Consider the following 19,860-nt stretch of genomic DNA (forward strand, 5'->3'; position numbering starts at 1 on the left):
ATACTTCCCATTCAGCTTAAATATTGCGGTCATCTTTGACTTCTCTTACTCTCTCATTAGATTACCATATTAGTTGTGAAGAACAGAGATTACTTCTCTACACCATCTCCTGCATTCTTTTTCTCTGTCCCCACTATTTCCATCAGGTTATAGCCTTTGTAATCTCTCTGAGACCCCTACCAGGTCTTCTCATTTCTGGTCTCTTCTTCCTCCATTTCACCTCTGCCAGACTACTAGATTAATTTACCCAAAGTCCTGGACTGCAATGGTTCTCCAATGCCTATCAAATGAAATAAAAACTTCATACTCTAAATGTAGTCAAGGTAGCACAACACAGAAGAAAGAATTATGGATTCATACACACCTAGATTTGTGTGCTAATTTTACCCCCTTACTTGCTTTATGGTCTTGGGAAATTTATTTAACTTCTTATAACCTGATTTACCTTAGCTTTAAAGTGGAGATAACAGTACATACCATAGAGGGTTATAGAGAAGACAGATGAGACCTGACATATGAAATGACAAGTTTGGTGCCTAGTACCTACTAGGTGCTCAACAATGTGTCAACTTCTCCTTTCCCTTCATGGAATGGATATAGACTATGCAGCCAAGTCTGCAGTTTATCACGCTTCCACTAATCCCATACTTGTCTAACCTGTGCTAGTCAAACCAGATTATCTGTGACTTCCCAGAAATGTTATGTTCTGCCTTCTCTATTCAATTCTAAAATTTTGATCATACTGAGTTTTTCTTTATATACTCTTTTGTCCCATTTTGTCTGTTTAAACCTACTCATCCTTCAAGGATCACCTCAATAATCATCTCCTCCATGAAGCCTTGTCCTGATGTCTGCAGTCAGATGTAAACTTTCTTTGTTCAAAAAGGCACGTTCTCTGTGCCTTTTCTACAGCACATCACGGGGTCTGCCTTGCCTTGCTCTGTGTACTTGTTGTCCCTCCTATAAGAATACAAGCACCTTGAGAAGAGAGCTAGAACCCTCTCCACTTTTGTATCTCTCTCAGCATCTAGCCCAGGTCCTTTTATCTGTATTTACTGAGTTAACCTCAAAATTCTCAGGCGGGGCTCTTTTCAATATAGTCCTAGATCCTTTTTTCATACTTTTACAACACAATGAAGACAGAATGATTAAAAGTGTATTTAGGGAATACTCTATTTTAGATTTTTCTTTGTCCAAAAAACGAGGGAACAGCTTCTGGATGCAAAACACTTAGTAGTTGATCTAGCACTGTTACCCATCATTCAAAAACATTTATTATTGTGTTCATTGCACACACAGAACTTTTTCCTTTCCTTTATTTCCTAAGAATCTGGCTCAGCCTCTTACTTCCCCAAGGCCCTCAAGAGTTTTTTTTTCTTTTCTGCATTTCAACAACAATGAATCTCATATCTGGCTTTGAGCACTCCTCCTAAAGATCATGGATAGGAGCAAAGCCTTCTGGGACACATTATTAGTACAGCTGCCAGTGGGCAGGAGGTGCTTATAAAATAAAAAGGCTCAGGATTCTGGGAACATATGTGCAGCTATAAGTGAACCACCCAACACAGCTGAAAAGAAACACCCAAGAACACCTCCTTTTATTCTTTTTAAGCTGTGTGTGGAAGAGGCAAATCATATTAGATTGCAAATAACTCTCAGAAGGATTCTCTTTCTATAGTGTCACCATGTGCTAATATCATAACCTTTGCCTATCAGGTCCATGTGCTTTAGAATTACAGGAAGCTTGTAAAGTCAAGTTTAAAGCAGCAAAAGTCTAGTTTCTAATTTATTGGATAATATCAAGTATTATTATCTGACTTAGAACATTTTCCATGTAACTGTGAAAAAGAAAAAAATCCCACACAACCATAAGATTTAATGAAGCTTTAGTTCAGTCTGTGGAAAAGTAGTTGATAAAATGTTATTAGAAAACTAAACACAATAAAATCACCACTAAGCTACAGACATTAAACATCACATTGTAAACTCAATTTGAAAAATAGAAAATTACTTTCTATGTAAAATTCTCATACCTCATTAGAACTGGGAGAGTATTCATAGAATCTTTGAAGTTGCCAATGTATTACATAGTCATATCATTAAAAAGAAAGCACTGGCCAAGAAACGTATTGATTTTAGGCATACTGGGGACAAGAAACTACCTCGTGTGCGTCTGTACGACAAAGGACTTTGTCTAACCTACATTTGGGGAGGATATTAAGAGAGGACAATGAGAGGATTTAAAAAGTGGTATGAGGCTTTTCTCCAGATGCAGATAGCCTTTGATGTGCAGAGAGAAACGGCTTTGCCAGATATTTTCAAAGGGAAAAGCTGGAAAAACCATAACAAAAAGGAGTCAATTTTTTTTAGAGAGGCAGTCTTTTTAGACACCCTCTGCTAGTGGTGATTTTTTTCCTCAAAACCATAGACCATATTTGAAAGGCTTAATTCTGAGAAGAGCAGAATATGCCACTGCAGACCTTTAGAGTCAGTCGGACCAGAAAGAAGCAGGTGACAGTGTGAGGCCAGTACTGACCTTGAGTTTGGCCAGGGTGGGAAACGAGAGCAGTAAGAGAGATGTGACATAGGATAGATCCTTTCGTGGGTTTCTGCAAGGCTCACAATGACCCCCAATTCACAGCCATGTTAGTAATGTGTGAGCCCACCTAATGGCCATATTTGATCGGGCCAACCTGATAGCAAACTGGGTCAACTAGGAATGCGGATCGGAACAGAGGCTGGACTTGCAAATGTGACTTTGGAAGCTCTGGGAGCTGTAGGGAAACTACTAGGCAGCCTGAAAGTGGGGGGTAAAAAGTCTCTTGAAAGGGAAGAATAAAACAAATACAGAGAAAGAAGCAGAGAGAGGGGATAATGAGTGAATACTCCCTGGGGTTCCTATCGTTCATTCCTGGCCCCAGGCCTACCAGAGCAGATGCATTTTGCCCTTGGCCTCCAGGACTTCTACGGCATCTTGATATTTAACCCTTCTATTTTTTTGCTTAAGCTAGCTTCAGTGGGGTATCTGCTACCTGCAACTGAGAGAACTGCAGCTGGCATACTACTGCAGAGGCCACTGACTGTGTAGCTGTGGGAAAGGTAGTGTCTCTTGTAGGGTTACTCTCAATGAAAGCATTCCGTTCACTAATCACATGCAGAGCCAACATTCCTAACAATTATTACAACATTAACAGACTATAAACACAAGAACATCCTTCTCAGAAAACAGGGATTTCCTGGCCTAACACAGTAGAATCTGGGGGCTTTGATCAGTTGTCAGGATGATGACAATGATGATGATGATAACAGCTACCATTTACTGAGTGTCATAATAATAATTTATTGAGTCTTTAACTATGTAAGGCATGATGCTAGATGCTTTACACACATTATCCCTATTCCTCATACTTGGAGGTAGAAGTTTGAAAAGGTTTATGACATAATGAACAACAGAGATGTCATCTGAGAAAGGCCAGCCTGCTGGGACTGCTGAGAAGGCAGGTAAACACAAGAGGGCATTTAATGTGATAGACTCACCATGATTCAAGATCTGGCTGTTGGTCCTGTAGTCTCAGAAAATTTCAGTGGTGTCCTAGCACTGACTAGACTAAGGAATGCTGACTCATGCTAACAGATTTCACTAGAGACTGATATATAAACCAGATGCCAAGTTATTAATTTACCATGAGATGTATAACTGCCAAGTAGCCTGGATACTGATGCCGGCCGGACCAGTGTATGATACTCTCTCTGTAGACAGACTACACTGGGAGCCAAACTGTTAGAATGTTGTTTAGGTGGTTACATGATTTGAATGTTAGACACAGAGATTTGACAGCTGCTACATTCATCTCCATAAAGCGGATTTAGCTACCAGGTGAAGCAGACACTTGGGCACCATTTCTTTGGATGCTGCCAGGAAGGCCTCAGCCAACAAATGCTTCTGTGACCCTCCTAGATTCCAGAGCTGACTAGTCCTTCTTCTGAAGAAAACATTCTTTCTTTAGAAATCTTAATGCCCAATCCATCTTGTGTGTTTGGGAGTACTTTTGTTGATTTAAAGTTACTTTGCATATTTTTAATCTGATTCATTATTTGATGATTTAACAGTTTAAAGTAAAAGGATAATTTTATTTTCCTTCTTTCCACATTTCTCACTGGGGTGCCTATTATCCTAGTGTATCATCTACAATATTGTTCCCCGAATTTTTTACATATAGGAGAAAGAACATAAGTTTTAGAGTAAGACCAGGGATTAAATTCTGGCCCCCCCACTTTATAAGTTTCATGATTAGAGACCAGTTAATTAACTTTTCTTGGCCTCAGTTTTCCCACTTGTAAAATGAGGATGATACCCACCTCACAAAATAAAGTGAAATTGAATGAGGTTATTCATGTCAAGCACCTGGCACAGTGCTGGGTGTAAAACACATAGATGATCATAAATACACATTGGAGCAAAAATAATACAGATCTCTACCATTTAGATTCTCCTTGTGTCTTAGAATGTTTGTGCTATAACAAAATACCCCAGATTGGGTAATTTATAAATAATAGAATTTTATCTCTCACAATTCTGGAGGCTAGGAAGTCCAAATCAAGGCAGGTTCAATATCCTTGAATATTGAAGGTGAGGGTTGCTCTCTTCTTCCAAGATGATGCCTTGCTGCTGCATCATTCAGAGCAGGGAGGGACACTGTGTCCTCACATGGTGAGGGACACTGTGTCCTCACATGGTAGAAGGGATGGAAGGGAATAAACCCACTGCCTTGAGTCCCTTTAAAAGGGCCCTAATCTCATCCATGAAGGCTATGCTTCCCTGACTAAATCAGCTCCCAATGTCTCTACCTCTTAATATTATCACATTGGCAATTAAACACATGAATTTTGGGGGACATTCATGTCATGGAAACTTAATTTCTAAGTGTGAAATTTTTTTATTCAATATTCTTCCAATGTGGTTTCACTTTGATTTTTATAATCATATTAGCATTACTTTAAAAACTATTTTTCTCTGACTTTTGAATTGGATAAACAAAAGTGAATTGGACACAAGCACACTGATTTCTTTGGCTTACTGTTCTCCTTCTCCACCAGAAATAAACAAATGACACAGCTTGCTTTTGTCTTTTCTCTTCCTGTTACCCTTGTGAAGATATCTTTTTAGGACTCTAGTCATGATTTTTTCATATAAGAATTCTGTACTAAATTCTGAAGCTTTTGTATAGGAGGAATCATGTACTTTGGGAAACGCTGACGTCTGAAGGGTAAATTGAATTCATTAGAAAAAAAGAATTTCGTAATACTTTCTCAATGAAAAAGGCATTTTCAAACTTCAGAATTTGTTCTTGTTCTTGTTCCGTCAATCCTGTATTCTTATTTTCATATTTATTTTCATTTATATGCTGCACTAAACTTTTAGATATCTTCATTTGGTATGTGACAATGGGCCAAAGTAAATATCATCTTTTCTCAAGAGGGAACAAGAACAAGCACCATGACAGATCTGTATGCGAGTTAAAAATATCCATTATCAATTTTACTACAAAGAATGGATTAAATATTTACAAGCTGGGAATATGGGTGTTTTCAAAATGGAATCCTCAATAGGCAGTAGATACCATACGACTGGGAGAAAGGAAAACCCAGTATGCGCCATATACAGTGCCAGAAATTTCTTATATCCAGACTCACTTAAACTGCACAACACTCCTTCTAGGTTGGTGGCATTACTTTACCATTTAGATGCTAATTATCAAATTAGATGTTGATTATACTGACATGTAAATATACTATAAACACTTAAAATTTAACATGATTAAATTATAAACTAACCATAAAATTTTATTCAGAAACTATAGTTTGATTTAATATTATGGACATATTTTCTACATTTTTAATTATTAAAATTGTAAAATACATTCCATAAGGTGATATGGAGAGTTTGTTTATAAATTTCATTAACAATCATGGAATGACAGAATATAAACAAACAAATTTGAGGGTTCTGTATTAAACTCAACTCTATAAGGTCAATTTTTCTTATGAACTAAATGTTCTTGAAGGAGAAAGTCACCCAAACTTTAATTCTGTTTTTAGGACTAAAGCCAAGGAGATTAATCTGTTTTTGTATTTAAGAACTAGCCTCTGTTTAAGGGGGCAAGTGGGCTTGGCACAATATTCAATGATCTCACCAAGAGCCTGAGTAACATAATAACATTACATAGTGTGTTTACAGCAGATGATACCACTGAAGAATAACACAATGCATCCTGATATATAGTTCAGGGTGGAAAACCAAAACACATTCATTAGTCCCATAAAATAGTGATAAATACTGTAATACTTTTGAATAATATGAAATAGGAACATGGAAATTCATGCATTCATTCATCCATTCAATACATTTATTGAGCATCTCTACTGCAATGGATACTGTAAGGGACATAATAATGAATTAGATATGATCCCTTTCTTTGGAAACATACAATCTAGGAGGGAGACAAGATATGGGCACGTATGTTCAAATGCGAGGACTAAGGTAAAAAATAGCATAAAAGTGGTACCATGAAGTTCTATAGGACGTCAGGGGAGGGTGATAGCATGTTTGAACATGGTTTTCAGGAAAAGCTTTATGGAATATATGGCATTGTAGCTGTTCTGGAAGTGTAGGTAGGTCTTCAATTGGTATAGATGGGAGGGATTCAAACGAAGAAGAAGTGGGATGTTACATGCTGGTTTGGGGAATGCCAAATAGGCCAGTTTGACTAGAGCACAGATCATGTCTAAGGGATTGCAAAGCAAAGCTGGGGAAGGGGCAGGTTATACAGGGCTCTCAAGGTCAGTTTAGCAGGGTGATCGAGCTACTGAAGGTTTCCTTCAGGGAATGACTCAGTCTACCTGTTCGTTTAAGAACTTAATAGGATCGGTTGGAAGGAAGAGAGATTGAAGGCTGGAATTCCATTTAGAAGTCACTTTTAGTGGTCCAGGCATTTGTGTGTGGAGGAGTGTAAAGAAGGAAATAAATATTTATTAAGAGCTCATTATGTGTAAAGCATTCACTTAAGTGTATTACTGATAATATCCCATTTGATACAATATCCCACAACAATCATGACAGGTAAATAACATACATTAACTCCAATGTTCAGCTGAGGAAATTGAAGCTCCAAGAGATCAGTAGTTTGCCTAAAGTCACTGAGTTAGCTAAAAAAGGGCCAAGAATTGAGACTTCAAAGCCCATATTATTTGCATTATACCAGGTTGATAAAGGGCCTTCCTTTTATAAGCTCCCTGCAATTCAAGATCAGCTGTACAGTATTTTAGCTGTGCCTCTAACATAGAACTAGAGATAATCACATATAGTAGGAGAATGATTCTGACAATAGACAGGTCCTCCTTGAAAGCCAAAATTAGGGAGACTCTTCTACCCTAAAAAACCACAGAAACATCCCCACTAGACTTAGCTTTTAATGAGTGGGAAGTATCTTATCTGGATCCCCAGGAGCAGGTACAGGGTCTGGTACCATAGGTGCTCAAGGAAAAAGCTATTTTATTGAATCAAAACTGTGGTTCACGCTATGTGTTTTCTGTTCTTAACAGAAGCTCCAAAGGAACAAAATAATTTGCATGGTCACAAGATTACAATTCAGTGTTGTTTCCACAGGTGAGACCCACACCAAGTCCTGGGATAAATCCTGCTCCTAGTGAGGAGAATATGAGGACTGACCTAAGAGCTCAGCAGCATGGCAGCAGTCAGCTTTGCTGCCAGTCCTGCTCTGTTCCACCACCCAAGCTGTAGATTTCGAGCATTCCTTCTCACCACTAGGATCCACCTCTCCCTCTGAACTTCCAGTAAATGCAACCTTGTCATGCTCCCTAGGCCTGCATCCCTGTCTTTGAACTTTGTCCACATTTAGGTTCCTTACTTCTTCAACAAAATATGAAACGTGGCAAGACCTTTTTGATACCAACTATTTGCTGGCTGAAACTTTCCAGGCTTCCTTTATGCAGTGTTTTGCTTATGTGCCAAGCCCACTGCCTGGGTCCCTTGGACTATCTCAGATCTCCTGGACTACTCCAGCTGGTCTGCAGAGTCATCTGTCAGACTCCGGCTCTCCTTGGTCTAGCCCGTGTTTATGTCTGATGAAAAGAGTTTTGACAATAATTGTCATTGTACAGGTTGAGTATTCCTTATCCAAAATGCTCTGAACCAGAAGTGTTTTGGATTTGGGATTTTTTCAGATTTTGGAACATTTGGATACACATACTAGTTGAATATCCCTAATAAAAAAAAATCTAAAATCTGAACTGCTCTGATGAGCTTTCCTTTGAGTGTCACACTGGCACTCAGAAAGTCTTGGATTTTGGAGTATTTCAGATTTCAGATTTTTGTATTAGGATGCTCAACCTGTACTATTGGCAATACCCATATTTACAAAACTCTTGCTATGTGCCCAGCACTCTTCTATGCGTTTTACAAACATTAATTCTTATTTTAATCATCACATTATTAGAAGCCTCATTTTTTGATTAGGAAAAAAAGCAAAACAAAAAGCCCTAGCTTAGGAGGTTAAGTTACTTGTCTAATGTAACACTGTTTGCAATGGCAGAGCAAGAACTTGAACTCGTGCATTTTGGTTATAGTTCATTTTCTTAACCACTATGCTCTCCTGTCCCTCTAACAGCAGTGAGAATATAGAGAACATGCTATTAGTGGATGTACTGACTACCTCAGATGCCCTATTTAATATAGTTGACATAATAATACCACTAATAATTAGTTATTAGACTTATGTTAATAAATGTATTAATATTTAGCTATAAGACTGAACCCAAAAATCCATTGGGAAGAAGCCCTTACATGATGCTGAAACTTTAATATATGAGTATTTTCATTTTGATCAAAAATCTACAGATATTCTGCGCTTAGGCAAGTCTAATAAGATAGTATAATCCACAGATATTGCTATTTAGCATAAATAATCCAAGAATACTAACAGAGAACATAATCATGACTGTGAACTTGATAGGAAGAGAAAAAAAATCTGAGGATTTAAGAATCATCGTGGAGACTGCTGACATCTTGGTAATCTGGATCATTCTGCACACTCTAGTTCACTTGACAAAATGCTTTTGTGTTTCATTGTTACCAACCAAGTCATAAGATGAACATCTGACTAAATACATTATAACCAGGAATTTAAATAACAAATAAGACTATAATAATACCTATATTAATATGTATCTTGGACTATGACTTGCATTACTACTTTAATTTGGTAAGAACACAGCACTCATTAAAAAAATTTGGTGTCTCTACATAATAAGGACTTAAAATATGTGACCAAGACATACAACAAGGAGCTTATTTTCTAACAATAGATAGAAAAAGACAATAAGAAAGTAAACACATAAATGCATAAGATAATTGTGAATAGCAATATGAGCTATGGAGTAATGGGAGTAGGCTAGCCAGGATGACATTTGAGCTGGTACTTAATAGGTGAAGACAGGGAGTGGTGATGTTCAAAGGTGAGGGAAGAGCAAGAGAAGGTGGGGTGGTGTGCTCAAGGAGGAAAAGGAGGCCAGTGTGGCTGGAGCAGCATGAGAAAGGGGGAGACTGACAAGAATTTCAACCAGAGGGGAACAGATACCAGACCACAGGTCCTTGTAGTTCAGAGCAAGAGATGTGAGTTTTGTTCTAAGCGTTAGAGGAAGTCACCACAAGGTTTTAGGTTAGGGAAGTGATATAATATGACCTACATTTTAAGAACATCACTTTAGCTGCTGTTTGGAGAATGCATTACAAGTAATCAAGGATGGAAACATAGAGACCAATTAAGAAGCTACTGCAGTAGGGAAGAGATGATGGTGGCTCAGACTCCAGTTGTACCAGCAGAAAACAGAGAGAAGTAGATGGAACAGGGACATATTTTGGAGGTAGAACTGACAGGCTTGTTGATGGGTTAGAGGTAGGGAGTTAGGGAAAAAGCAATCAGGAATGACTCCTCGGTTTTGAGTGAATGGTTGTGTGATCTAGTAAAAAGTGGAAGACTAAGGGAGAAATGGATTTTAGGAGAAATTCAGATCAGTAGAATATTAATAGGTACAATAATAACATGGTGATAGCCACAATGACATTTACATTAAACTCAAGGAAATGATAAGCAACAAACTTTCTCCAAACCACACGGAATATGAACATTGGTTAGATAGAAAACCAGCCTACCTCATGCCCCAAGATCAATTTCAGTTCTGAAAATGAAAATTACAGTCAGCCAGTTCTGGCCTTATATGGGCATATTTTATTTCACAGAGCAGTTCTTAGAAACTCTGAAGAGTGTGGACACATGGCAGGCACTAGATAAAGGGGTAGTGAACTGAATGATACCTGTTTGTCCCATTATATTTAGAGGCCCTGTAACCTACCCACAACAGAATGAGTAGAATTGGGAACTCTTGAAATTGCCACAAATCATGAATCTGAATTATGTTATTCCCTTATTTAAAAAATTTCTATCTGTGTGTATATACATACACACACACACACACATGTATGTACTTCTCCGATACTATTAACGTAGAAAACAAGCATGCTCCAAACATTTTTCCTAATACATGATTAGCACATTCCTACAATGTTTTTATTTTTAAATGAATAGTAATTACATACCTGTAGCACATCACCAAGGTCTGCTGTGCTAATATCTGGATCCTCTGTGGTGTTGAAAGGCACAGGAGTTATTCGTACAAGGGTGAGCACTCTAGGTTCCGGATATCTCCATAACATCATCCCTGGGCTATCTTCGGTTTCATTATAAAATAAGACTTCATAGATACCAGGCAGTTTCAAAGATTCTGTCAAATAAAAGTATAATTAATTACATGGCTTTAAAGGGAAACATGTTGTTTATTAAAGCAAGATAAAATTATGAGAATAAAAGAATATAAAGCTAGTTGATCGTTTTTATATGGTTTGAGACAGAAAGAAATTAAGAATTTCCCCCAATAGAGACTGAATGGTAATGCACTATTTTTGTATTACAAGAATTAATGCACTTTCCAAGTCATCTTGATGTGTTATTATTTAGTCAATGTGCGTTTAAAACACACCACACTCACATATTCTCATACTGAAGCTGTTGTTACTTACCAGCATCTTGTATATACTGAAATTGACCTGTCCGTAAGTCATCTGAACTTTGTTCACTTTTAAATGTCTGATTCTTTTCCGTAGGAGATGGCATTTGTGGTACTGGTTCAGAAACTTGCACTTCAAAATTTCCCTCCTCATAAAGGTATCCATTGAGTAATTCATGTAGAAGAACTAAACAATTCAAATGTTCTTGACCCCAGAAGACCTTTAAAATCATATGAAAAATTCTAGTGGCTTTTAAATACAAACATTTCTTGAGAATAATTATGTATAATCATATCTGAATTAATATAAGTCTATAATTATGCTCCATTTAATTACCAATAACAAATTATAATTTCTAAGAAGTAATTGACCTACAGGATGAAATTCTATTACTTGAGTAAACATATAACAATAAGAAAATAAACCACATCACATATTATGTGAATAACAATAAATTTTAAATGCTAGATTAATGTAATTATGTTGATGTGAAATAATATTTATGAATTAATTTAGCTAAGAGGGAAAAGAACACCTATTAAGGTCTGAGAGAAGGCAATAAAGATAACCTAGGCCAAAATTTTAATAAAATAATAACTTTGTGAAATAGCTTCCTACATTTTGTCATAAGATTAAATAAAGGATCCTTATTATAGAGTTCCTTTCTTTGCACTTTTATTCTTCAGAGAAAAAGAGAGGCAACCTGCTCAATGAACCCGAACTTACAGGGCTCCTAACTTCTGTGTTTAGTGAGAACGCTCCAACATATAGGATTCCGTAGCCCCTGAGAATCAACTGTACTTCTAGGAGCTATGGTAGAGTTTCAGAACAAAAGGACTTGGTGTTTCCTCTAATGGAGAAGATTAAGTTTTCTATTTCTGCATGTGAATAATATTAATCTACAACAGAAGTATGATCAGTAGTTTATAATAATTAACATCTGGGTGAAAATTTCAATAATTTCTCTCTATACATTGGATAAAGGCAATAAATACAACTATAAATTCTAAGAAAACCAGGTAACACAGAAAAGACCAAAGAATACACAGTGGTAGAAAAGAACAGCTCTAGACCTCGTGGGTAGGTTTTAAATCCTAGGCTTAGGTTCTGCTCTCTGGAATTAAGGCATCTCATAAATGAAAGTAAGAGATATAATACTAGGTCTACTTTTGTTCTCATCAATCTTATTTTTATTCGATGCTGAAAAATAGAGAAAGGTGAAAAGTCAAGCTGGGGAGTAGAACATTGTGCTCTACCCTTCAAACTGTCAAAAGATAGTCAGTGACTATAATATAGAGATGATATATTGTATTTTGGTTTTGTTCTTACTGTTCTTTCTTTTTTTTTTTGAGACAGAGTCTCGCTTTGTCGCCCGGGCTAGAGTGAGTGCCGTGGCATCAGCCTAGCTCACAGCAACCTCAAACTCCTGGGCTTAAGCAATCCTACTGCCTCAGCCTCCCGAGTAGCTGGGACTACAGGCATGTGCCACCATGCCCGGCTAATTTTTTCTATATAGATTTTTAGCTGTCCAAATCATTTCTTTCTATTTTTGGTAGAGACGGGGTCTCACTCTTGCTCAGGCTGGTCTCGAACTCCTGACCTCGAGCGATCCACCCGCCTCGGCCTCCCAGAGTGCTAAGATTACAGGCGTGAGCCACCGCGCCCGGCGGTTCTTACTGTTCTTAATGTGAAATTACTTTGCTGCCTTGGGAAAAGGCTGATATAATCAATATTCTCAACAAAGTGGAATAAAACCATATGCTTATTGCTAAATATGTGAAGATTTCTGATAGATGCTAAAAATCTCCAAAGCAACACACACACAAAAATAAGTTATTAGGATCTCCCCAAATCTTGCTGTGTCATTAAAAAAACTAGTGAAAAGTTAAGGCAATACAACAAAAATAATAAATTCATGTTTAGTATGTCTCCATTACTGACAAACTAGTCATTATAATTTTCTATCATTGTGAATCTCTTGAGCTTTTTGGATTTGTTCCAAGTTTGGGGGTGTATCAAATCACATAAAGATTAGATTAAAATCTAACCAAATAAATGATTATCGAGAAATAAGTTGGATAGCCTCACACATTCCATACTTGGCTGTAAGACAAATGCATAAAAGGTCACAATGTGACTTATATGTGAAATGTTGGTAACCCAGACATCATAGTATGTTAAGAAAGTGCTATTAGGAAATGGTTCTTATATATTGCCAGTGACTCTGTGCTTGAGACAGGTTGACTACTTTAATTACAAAAGTCAACCGTTATTAAAAAAAAAAGTTTGACCCAGCAATTCCACTCCTAGTTATATGCCCTACAGAAATGAAAATATATGTCCACAGCAAAAACCTGTACACAAATCTTCATGGTGACATTTTATATAATAGCCAAAAGTAGAAAGGACCCAAATGTCCACCAACTGATGAAAGGATAAATAAAATGTGGTATATATCGATATAATGGAATATTGACATCTGCTAAAACATGGAAGAACCTTGAAAGCATTATGCTAAGTTGAAGAAGTCAGTCACAAAAGACCACATATTATATGATAACATTTATATGAAATGTCCAGAATAGGCAAATCTGCAGAGGCAGAAAGTATATTAGTGGTTTCCTAGGCCTGGAAAGAGGGTTAGAGAGTAATGGGGAATGACTGCTAATGGGCATGGTGTTTTTTAGGGGTGGTAATGAAAATGTTCTAAAATTAACTGTGGTTATGATTGTACAACTCTGTAAATATACTAAAAAACACTGTCTCATACACTTTAATTGTATGAACTGTATGATATGTGAATTATATCTCAATAAAGCTGTTAAAAATTTAATAAGATAACAATGTGACAATACCCCTTTACTCACCACACAAAGATTTAAAATTTAGTGAAACAGTTGAAAAATTAACAAAGGCCAGTTAAAAACTTATGGAAAAAATATGGCCAATCCCCACAAACCTGTAGCAGACCTCCTCTTAAATCAATGGATATTTTTGGTATGGACTGTTCTGGGCCTGGACTGCCACTGTGTTTACACCATTTAGCTTCCAGATTGGCAGTAGCACAACATGGTCCTATCAGAATCCGACTTCTTTCTTTGAGACTTGTTTTAAGGAGAAAATCATTTATGCTGAGTAGAAATGATGACCCAAGAATTATGCCTGGAAAAAGAAAAAGAAATGGAGAAGGTATATATTATAATTCTTCCTTGTCAAAATATGTTTGGGTAAGAACTATCTGTATTTTTAAAGAGTGTTAATTCACCACTTATCGGAGTCTTCTTTTTCAATTGGCTTTCCACCACAGCTTCATGCCATTTATATAGAATTCTAGTTATTAAGCAGGTATACCTCATTCACATTCCTAACAAAGTAATATTTGCCAAAACATTATGACTTTTTCCATGTGTGAGCATTTTAAGTTTTATGAGTAGAGACGTTTTCATTAAATTGTGCAAGTTTTTCAAACAACTACATTAAGAATAAGAACAGCTGCTTCATTTGTCTATCATTAACATGATGGGAAAGGGGAATTTTCTGTGATTTCCTACAGTAACAGAGTACAGTATATTACTTTGCTAGACACTCAAGTGCTTGACTGGCTCATGTTAAAATTCAAAACAATCAAAATATATAACATGTGTTTTCTAAAAATTTTAGTTTAATCCAAACTTCACACATCATAACCACTTGAAGTTTACAAAGTCTTAAAAACAGATAGTGGCAGGTTAGATTTATGAGAAAAACTATATGCTATAGTTCAAAGTAAATATACCCAGAAAAGGAATACACTTTAAAATGTAGGTTTTCTTTTGAACTTAAACTAAGAGTATAGATCAAAACCTTTTCATAAAACCAATGGCACACTTTAAGATACTTAGATGCAAAGTTACAGTGGTGAGTTAACTTTTCTCCCAAGGAGCTCATATTCTAAATTGTCATTGTGAATATTGAATTTCACCAGACCACGTTTGTAATGCCCATGGCTTATTTTTCTAATGATATTTGATCCTAAAAAAAGATGAAAGATTAAAAAACACCTTAGGCCCACAGTATACACATGTTTCAAAGTACAGTACCCACACTGATTTTTCAATTCTGTGGAGACTTGAAAACTTCATGTATGTCTTATGTTCCTGCTGCAGAAATAAGATATAAAACCTCTAAGGCTCCACAGAAGGCATCACATCCACAAAAGTGTTAGAGCTTAGACTTCTGTTAAAAAATTATCACGGTGAAAATAAATTTCTTACATTTTTTCATCAACTATATTGTGGCACTGAAACTTCCATTTCATTTACATAATTATCTTAATTATCTTGATTCAAAGCTACATTTCACTTAAAGGAAAAAAATAGAACAGAAAATTAAAAAATAGAAATGATCCCCAAAATACCTAAAAATCAAAAACCATCTTTATTAATGTTGTTTATAACTTCAGTCATAACTTCCTGACTTAACTATATTATATTTTCTGAAATATTTGAAACTTATCAACAGTAAATATCTGCTAAGTGAAACGCATCAATTCATCATCCAGAAATTTGCCAAAATGGGATTATAAAAGTATAGGCTTAATTTGGTACAATGATCTAGAAAATGAGCATTAAAGGAATGTCAGGATTACATTACCCTTCATTCTTAAACACATGTATCTTGGTACTACCCTACATCGACATACCTAATTATCCTGTGGTAAACTTAATGTGAATGTCCTATTGGTCCCTCATACATAAAGTGCTTTAATACCAAAGGCCTCCTCGATTGCTTATCTTATTTAATGGTTATCATGATCTCTTCTGGCACTCAGATTGAAAAATCCTGGGGTTTTATTTCCTTGGGTACATTTGCAAGACTTAACAATTTCTATCTCATTCTCTCCAACTCCAACTCCATTACTGCATTTTAAAACATCAAGGAAAAGACACCTCAGTTATATAAGCGATTGAAAGGGAAGACCGCATCATCTTCGAGCTCTAGTATTAAAAGAATGACCATGTTGGAGGCAAGGATCATCTTATTCAGGGCAATAATGGGTACAACAGGACATGTTCTACTCATGACATGTTACACTGAACTGAACTGGCAATTTAGAATGTGATCCTATTTTCAGCTGCCTCAAAATGTTTCTTAACTGGCAGACAGGAAGTAAAAGAATTTAAATCTTTGATATTCTTCATTTTGTATCACTGTTACATAAGGCTGGATGGAAGAAATCTTAGAAATCATTTTCTCCAAGTCCCCTTCCTTTAAAAAAACATAAAAAACTTTCTATTCTGAAATAACTCTGAAATAACTTTAGACCTACATAACAGTTGCAAAAACATACTGTACAAAGTTCCCATATACTCTTCACCCAACTATGTAACTATAGTACAAATACTGAAATCAGGAAATCCACATTGATATGATACAATTGATTTACAGATCTTATTTAAATTTTGCCATGTTTTCCTATTAATTTCCTTTTTCTGGTCTAGTATTTAACCTAGGATCTCCACTGAAATTAGTTGTCAAGTTTCCTTATAGCCTTCTTTAATCTGTGACAGATCCTCCAGCTTTGTCTTTCATGACCCTGACACTTTTGAATAGTCCAGGACAATTATTTTGCAGAGTATCTGTCAGTTTGGGTTTATCTGATGTTTTCTTATGATGAGAATAGGTTATACATTTTTGGCAAGAATATCATCGAAGTGATACTCTTAGTGCATCATATTGGGGTATGTGATACTCACGTTTTATTACTTGTAATATGGTCTCTGATCACGTGGCTAAAGTGGTGTCTGCTTGATTTTGCCACTGTAAAATGACCATTTTCCTCTTTGTAAATAATAAATAACCTTGTAGGGAGATACTTGGAGATCATGCAAAAAGAGATATGCTCTTTTTCATCCAACTTTCACCCACTCCTGTGAGCACCCACCAATAGTTCTCACCTGCAAAGATTTCCTGCGGAGTGTGATAATGGTGGTTTCCCAGTCCCCCCATTTAGAGCTGTCCCTTCTAATGCTCTCTTCAGCAGCATGTATACTAGATCTGTCCCTTCTACCTCATTTACTAGTTCAATTATTTATTTATATCAGTACAGACTCATAAATATTCATGTTATTTTATGGGTTATAATAGTATTATTATTTACTTTGTTGCTTCAATTGAACCAGCTTTGGCCATTGGGAGCCCCTTTAAGTTGGGTCCTATGTCCTTGTGCTGTATCCCCATCATTTTTCAGAACTTCTTTACTTCCTGGCCACAAGATGTTTCAGGCTCATCTTGTATTTTCCCCATTCTATCTCTGGTATAAGTCATTTCTCCAAGGAGCCTTGGTTTCTTTTGTTGAAGAATGGTATCTAGAAACCAAAATTTGGGTGATACGTATGCTCATTGCTACTGGGGTGTCACTGCTTCTGGGCCCTTTCAGCAGACAGAGCTAAGAAGTATATGTATGTACACTAGCCACGTATACATGTATATCTTTGTCTCTGTATTGATCCATCTGTAAATATATTAAAAACCATGAATTCACACTGATACCTCTGGTTCTGATCCAACACCACAGAGTGGTTTCTAGCCTTCTCCCTTTCCTTATTTGTAACCTCTTTCTGTGACTGTGAGAAACCTGCTGACTATCCCTTCTGATGTGTTTGTTTCTAATCCACCCTAAAACATTACTTGGAGTGTCAAAATTAAAGCAAAATAACAAAGACAAACATATAGGATAACTTTATGGAAGTAAAGGTAATTATCTATTAAAGTCAGAAAGGGCTGATATTTATCTCTAAGAATGAGCTGGATTCTGTAGTTGTCTGGAGCACATAGATGAATGAGATTACTTTTCTCACTCTATTATAGTGGTTTTCATTTATGCAAGAATATTTGTAAACATATAATAAAATCTTAAATTTGTAGAAATAAATACATACAGAATTTGGATCTTCCTAGATATTTCTACTATGCAGGAACTACTTCAAAATACTGATATTGTACTAGTTTCTCAGGTTTTATATAAAAAAACTAGTACTGAAATGTCTACATTTGTATAATTATACCTTATATATATTACTCAGAAAGTTATATATCTCTTCTTAAAGAAGAACTTGAGTTGATGGAAGGTTCTTTTTAACCTCCAAGTTAAACAATTTTAAGTATTCATTGACTGAGGTAAGGAGAGAATAAAGATAAAGGTAGGGGCTGAAACCTCAGGAAAATGGCACAGAATTAGAAAGCCAAAGGTCAGGCAAATATATGGGAGTCTGGAACAAGAAGAAGAAAGTAAGTGGGCCAGACTCAGGTGAACACTGACAGGAGAGGAACAATGTGCCTGAAATATAGAGACCTTGCAAGTGAAGTAGGAACTGACCCAGCTATGGTTGTATTTCAGTGACAGCAGAATCCAATGACCAGTGTTCCAGGAAATAGTCTAGCAGGAAGGGGAACTTGCCACACTTTATTAAACTTTGTGTCTGAGATTCTCTGGGGTTTGATTTGGTTGAGAGATGAGCATGAGATCTAGTGAAAGCCAATGAGATGTAATGATACTTTTGGGAAAGTGACACTTCCTCTTGCTTCCTGAAGTTAGGAAAATGAAGGCCCTGGAGCTCCAGGTGCCCACTATGTAAAGCCTGAGGCTGAAACTGTGTAATACAGAAGAAAGAAACCTAATGGACTCAACCATGCCTAAGAGTAACACTGGTCTGGAGCTTTTCATCTATGTGACACTGCTTAAACCAGTTTAGGTTGGATTTTCTGCTACTTGCAGCCCTAAGTGTCCCAACTGATACATAGCTCCTAACCAACAGGGTTTTGAAGGGTAATCCTCAGTCTTCTATTCTCCCTCGATCTGGTATTTCGGTAAATTTTGCTACTTTCATGGCTTCAATGATAATTTCTGTCCTTACGACAGAGTATCCATAACCAGGTCTAATTTCTTAAACAAGTGATATTCCCATTTTTCTATTAATTTAATAACTGTTTTCAGGGAATTTGGATATCCTGGGTAACCTTCAATTTGATATTTATGCATGCATGTATCCACTGTTCAACCAACATTTATTGGTTATCTACCATATACTAGGTACACAAAGATAAAGTAAATAATTAGCAATTTCCTTTCACATTGGATTATCCCTTGGCAATTTGTTAGCCTCAAGTTCTAAGATCTCAGTATGTAACACGGAGGAAAAAGACATCTCACATTTACAATACTGACTCTGAACTGTTGAAGAGTCTGAATGCTTCCCTGCTATCATACAAACCCTATTATTTTTGGCTTTCTTTTTATTCACTTTACATGCTATCAATTTTTTCACTCATTATTATTTGAGTGCCTATGTGTAAGGTGCTGTTCATTTTTTTGTCCCTTTCATTCTTTTCCCCAATAACCCACCCCTCACTGTACTCTTAGTTTTTCTAATCCTTTCAGTTTGTATTTGTCTGTATGTTAGTCCTACTAGCATTGACCATGAGTTTGTTTAAACACACAAATGACACTGAAAATCTAAGAAGATGCTAATATTTGTAGCAATGACATAGGAACAGGCATTGCCTAAAGGCATTAAAAAATACATGATATATTGATATATTAATAAATGTGCCCTGCCTGGTCCCTTATGCCCCCTTTCTTTTCTTTCTTGCCATATACCTATAAGGAAATTAGGTGTGGTTCAATTTTGAGATTTACAAAATTCAACTCATCCCTATGTTCCTTCCTTGCCCCACCA

At 36.4% G+C, this 19,860-nt stretch overlaps 1 protein-coding gene across 1 annotated transcript in view; it reads right to left on the reverse strand.

The window, feature by feature from the left end:
- The window catches only part of VPS13B (vacuolar protein sorting 13 homolog B), a 752,846-nt gene that overhangs the window by 137,265 nt on the left and 595,721 nt on the right, over positions 1 to 19,860 (reverse strand). Inside the window, exons 37-39 of the mRNA XM_045560402.1 lie at positions 14,103 to 14,305; positions 11,156 to 11,363; positions 10,676 to 10,860 (exon numbers count right to left, since the gene is read on the reverse strand). Of these exons, the coding sequence (XP_045416358.1) occupies positions 10,676 to 10,860; positions 11,156 to 11,363; positions 14,103 to 14,305 (596 nt within the window). The remainder of the gene's footprint in view (positions 1 to 10,675; positions 10,861 to 11,155; positions 11,364 to 14,102; positions 14,306 to 19,860) is intronic.

The sequence above is a fragment of the Lemur catta genome, chromosome 9 (genome assembly GCF_020740605.2).
Source record: "Lemur catta isolate mLemCat1 chromosome 9, mLemCat1.pri, whole genome shotgun sequence".
NCBI lineage: Eukaryota > Metazoa > Chordata > Mammalia > Primates > Lemuridae > Lemur > Lemur catta.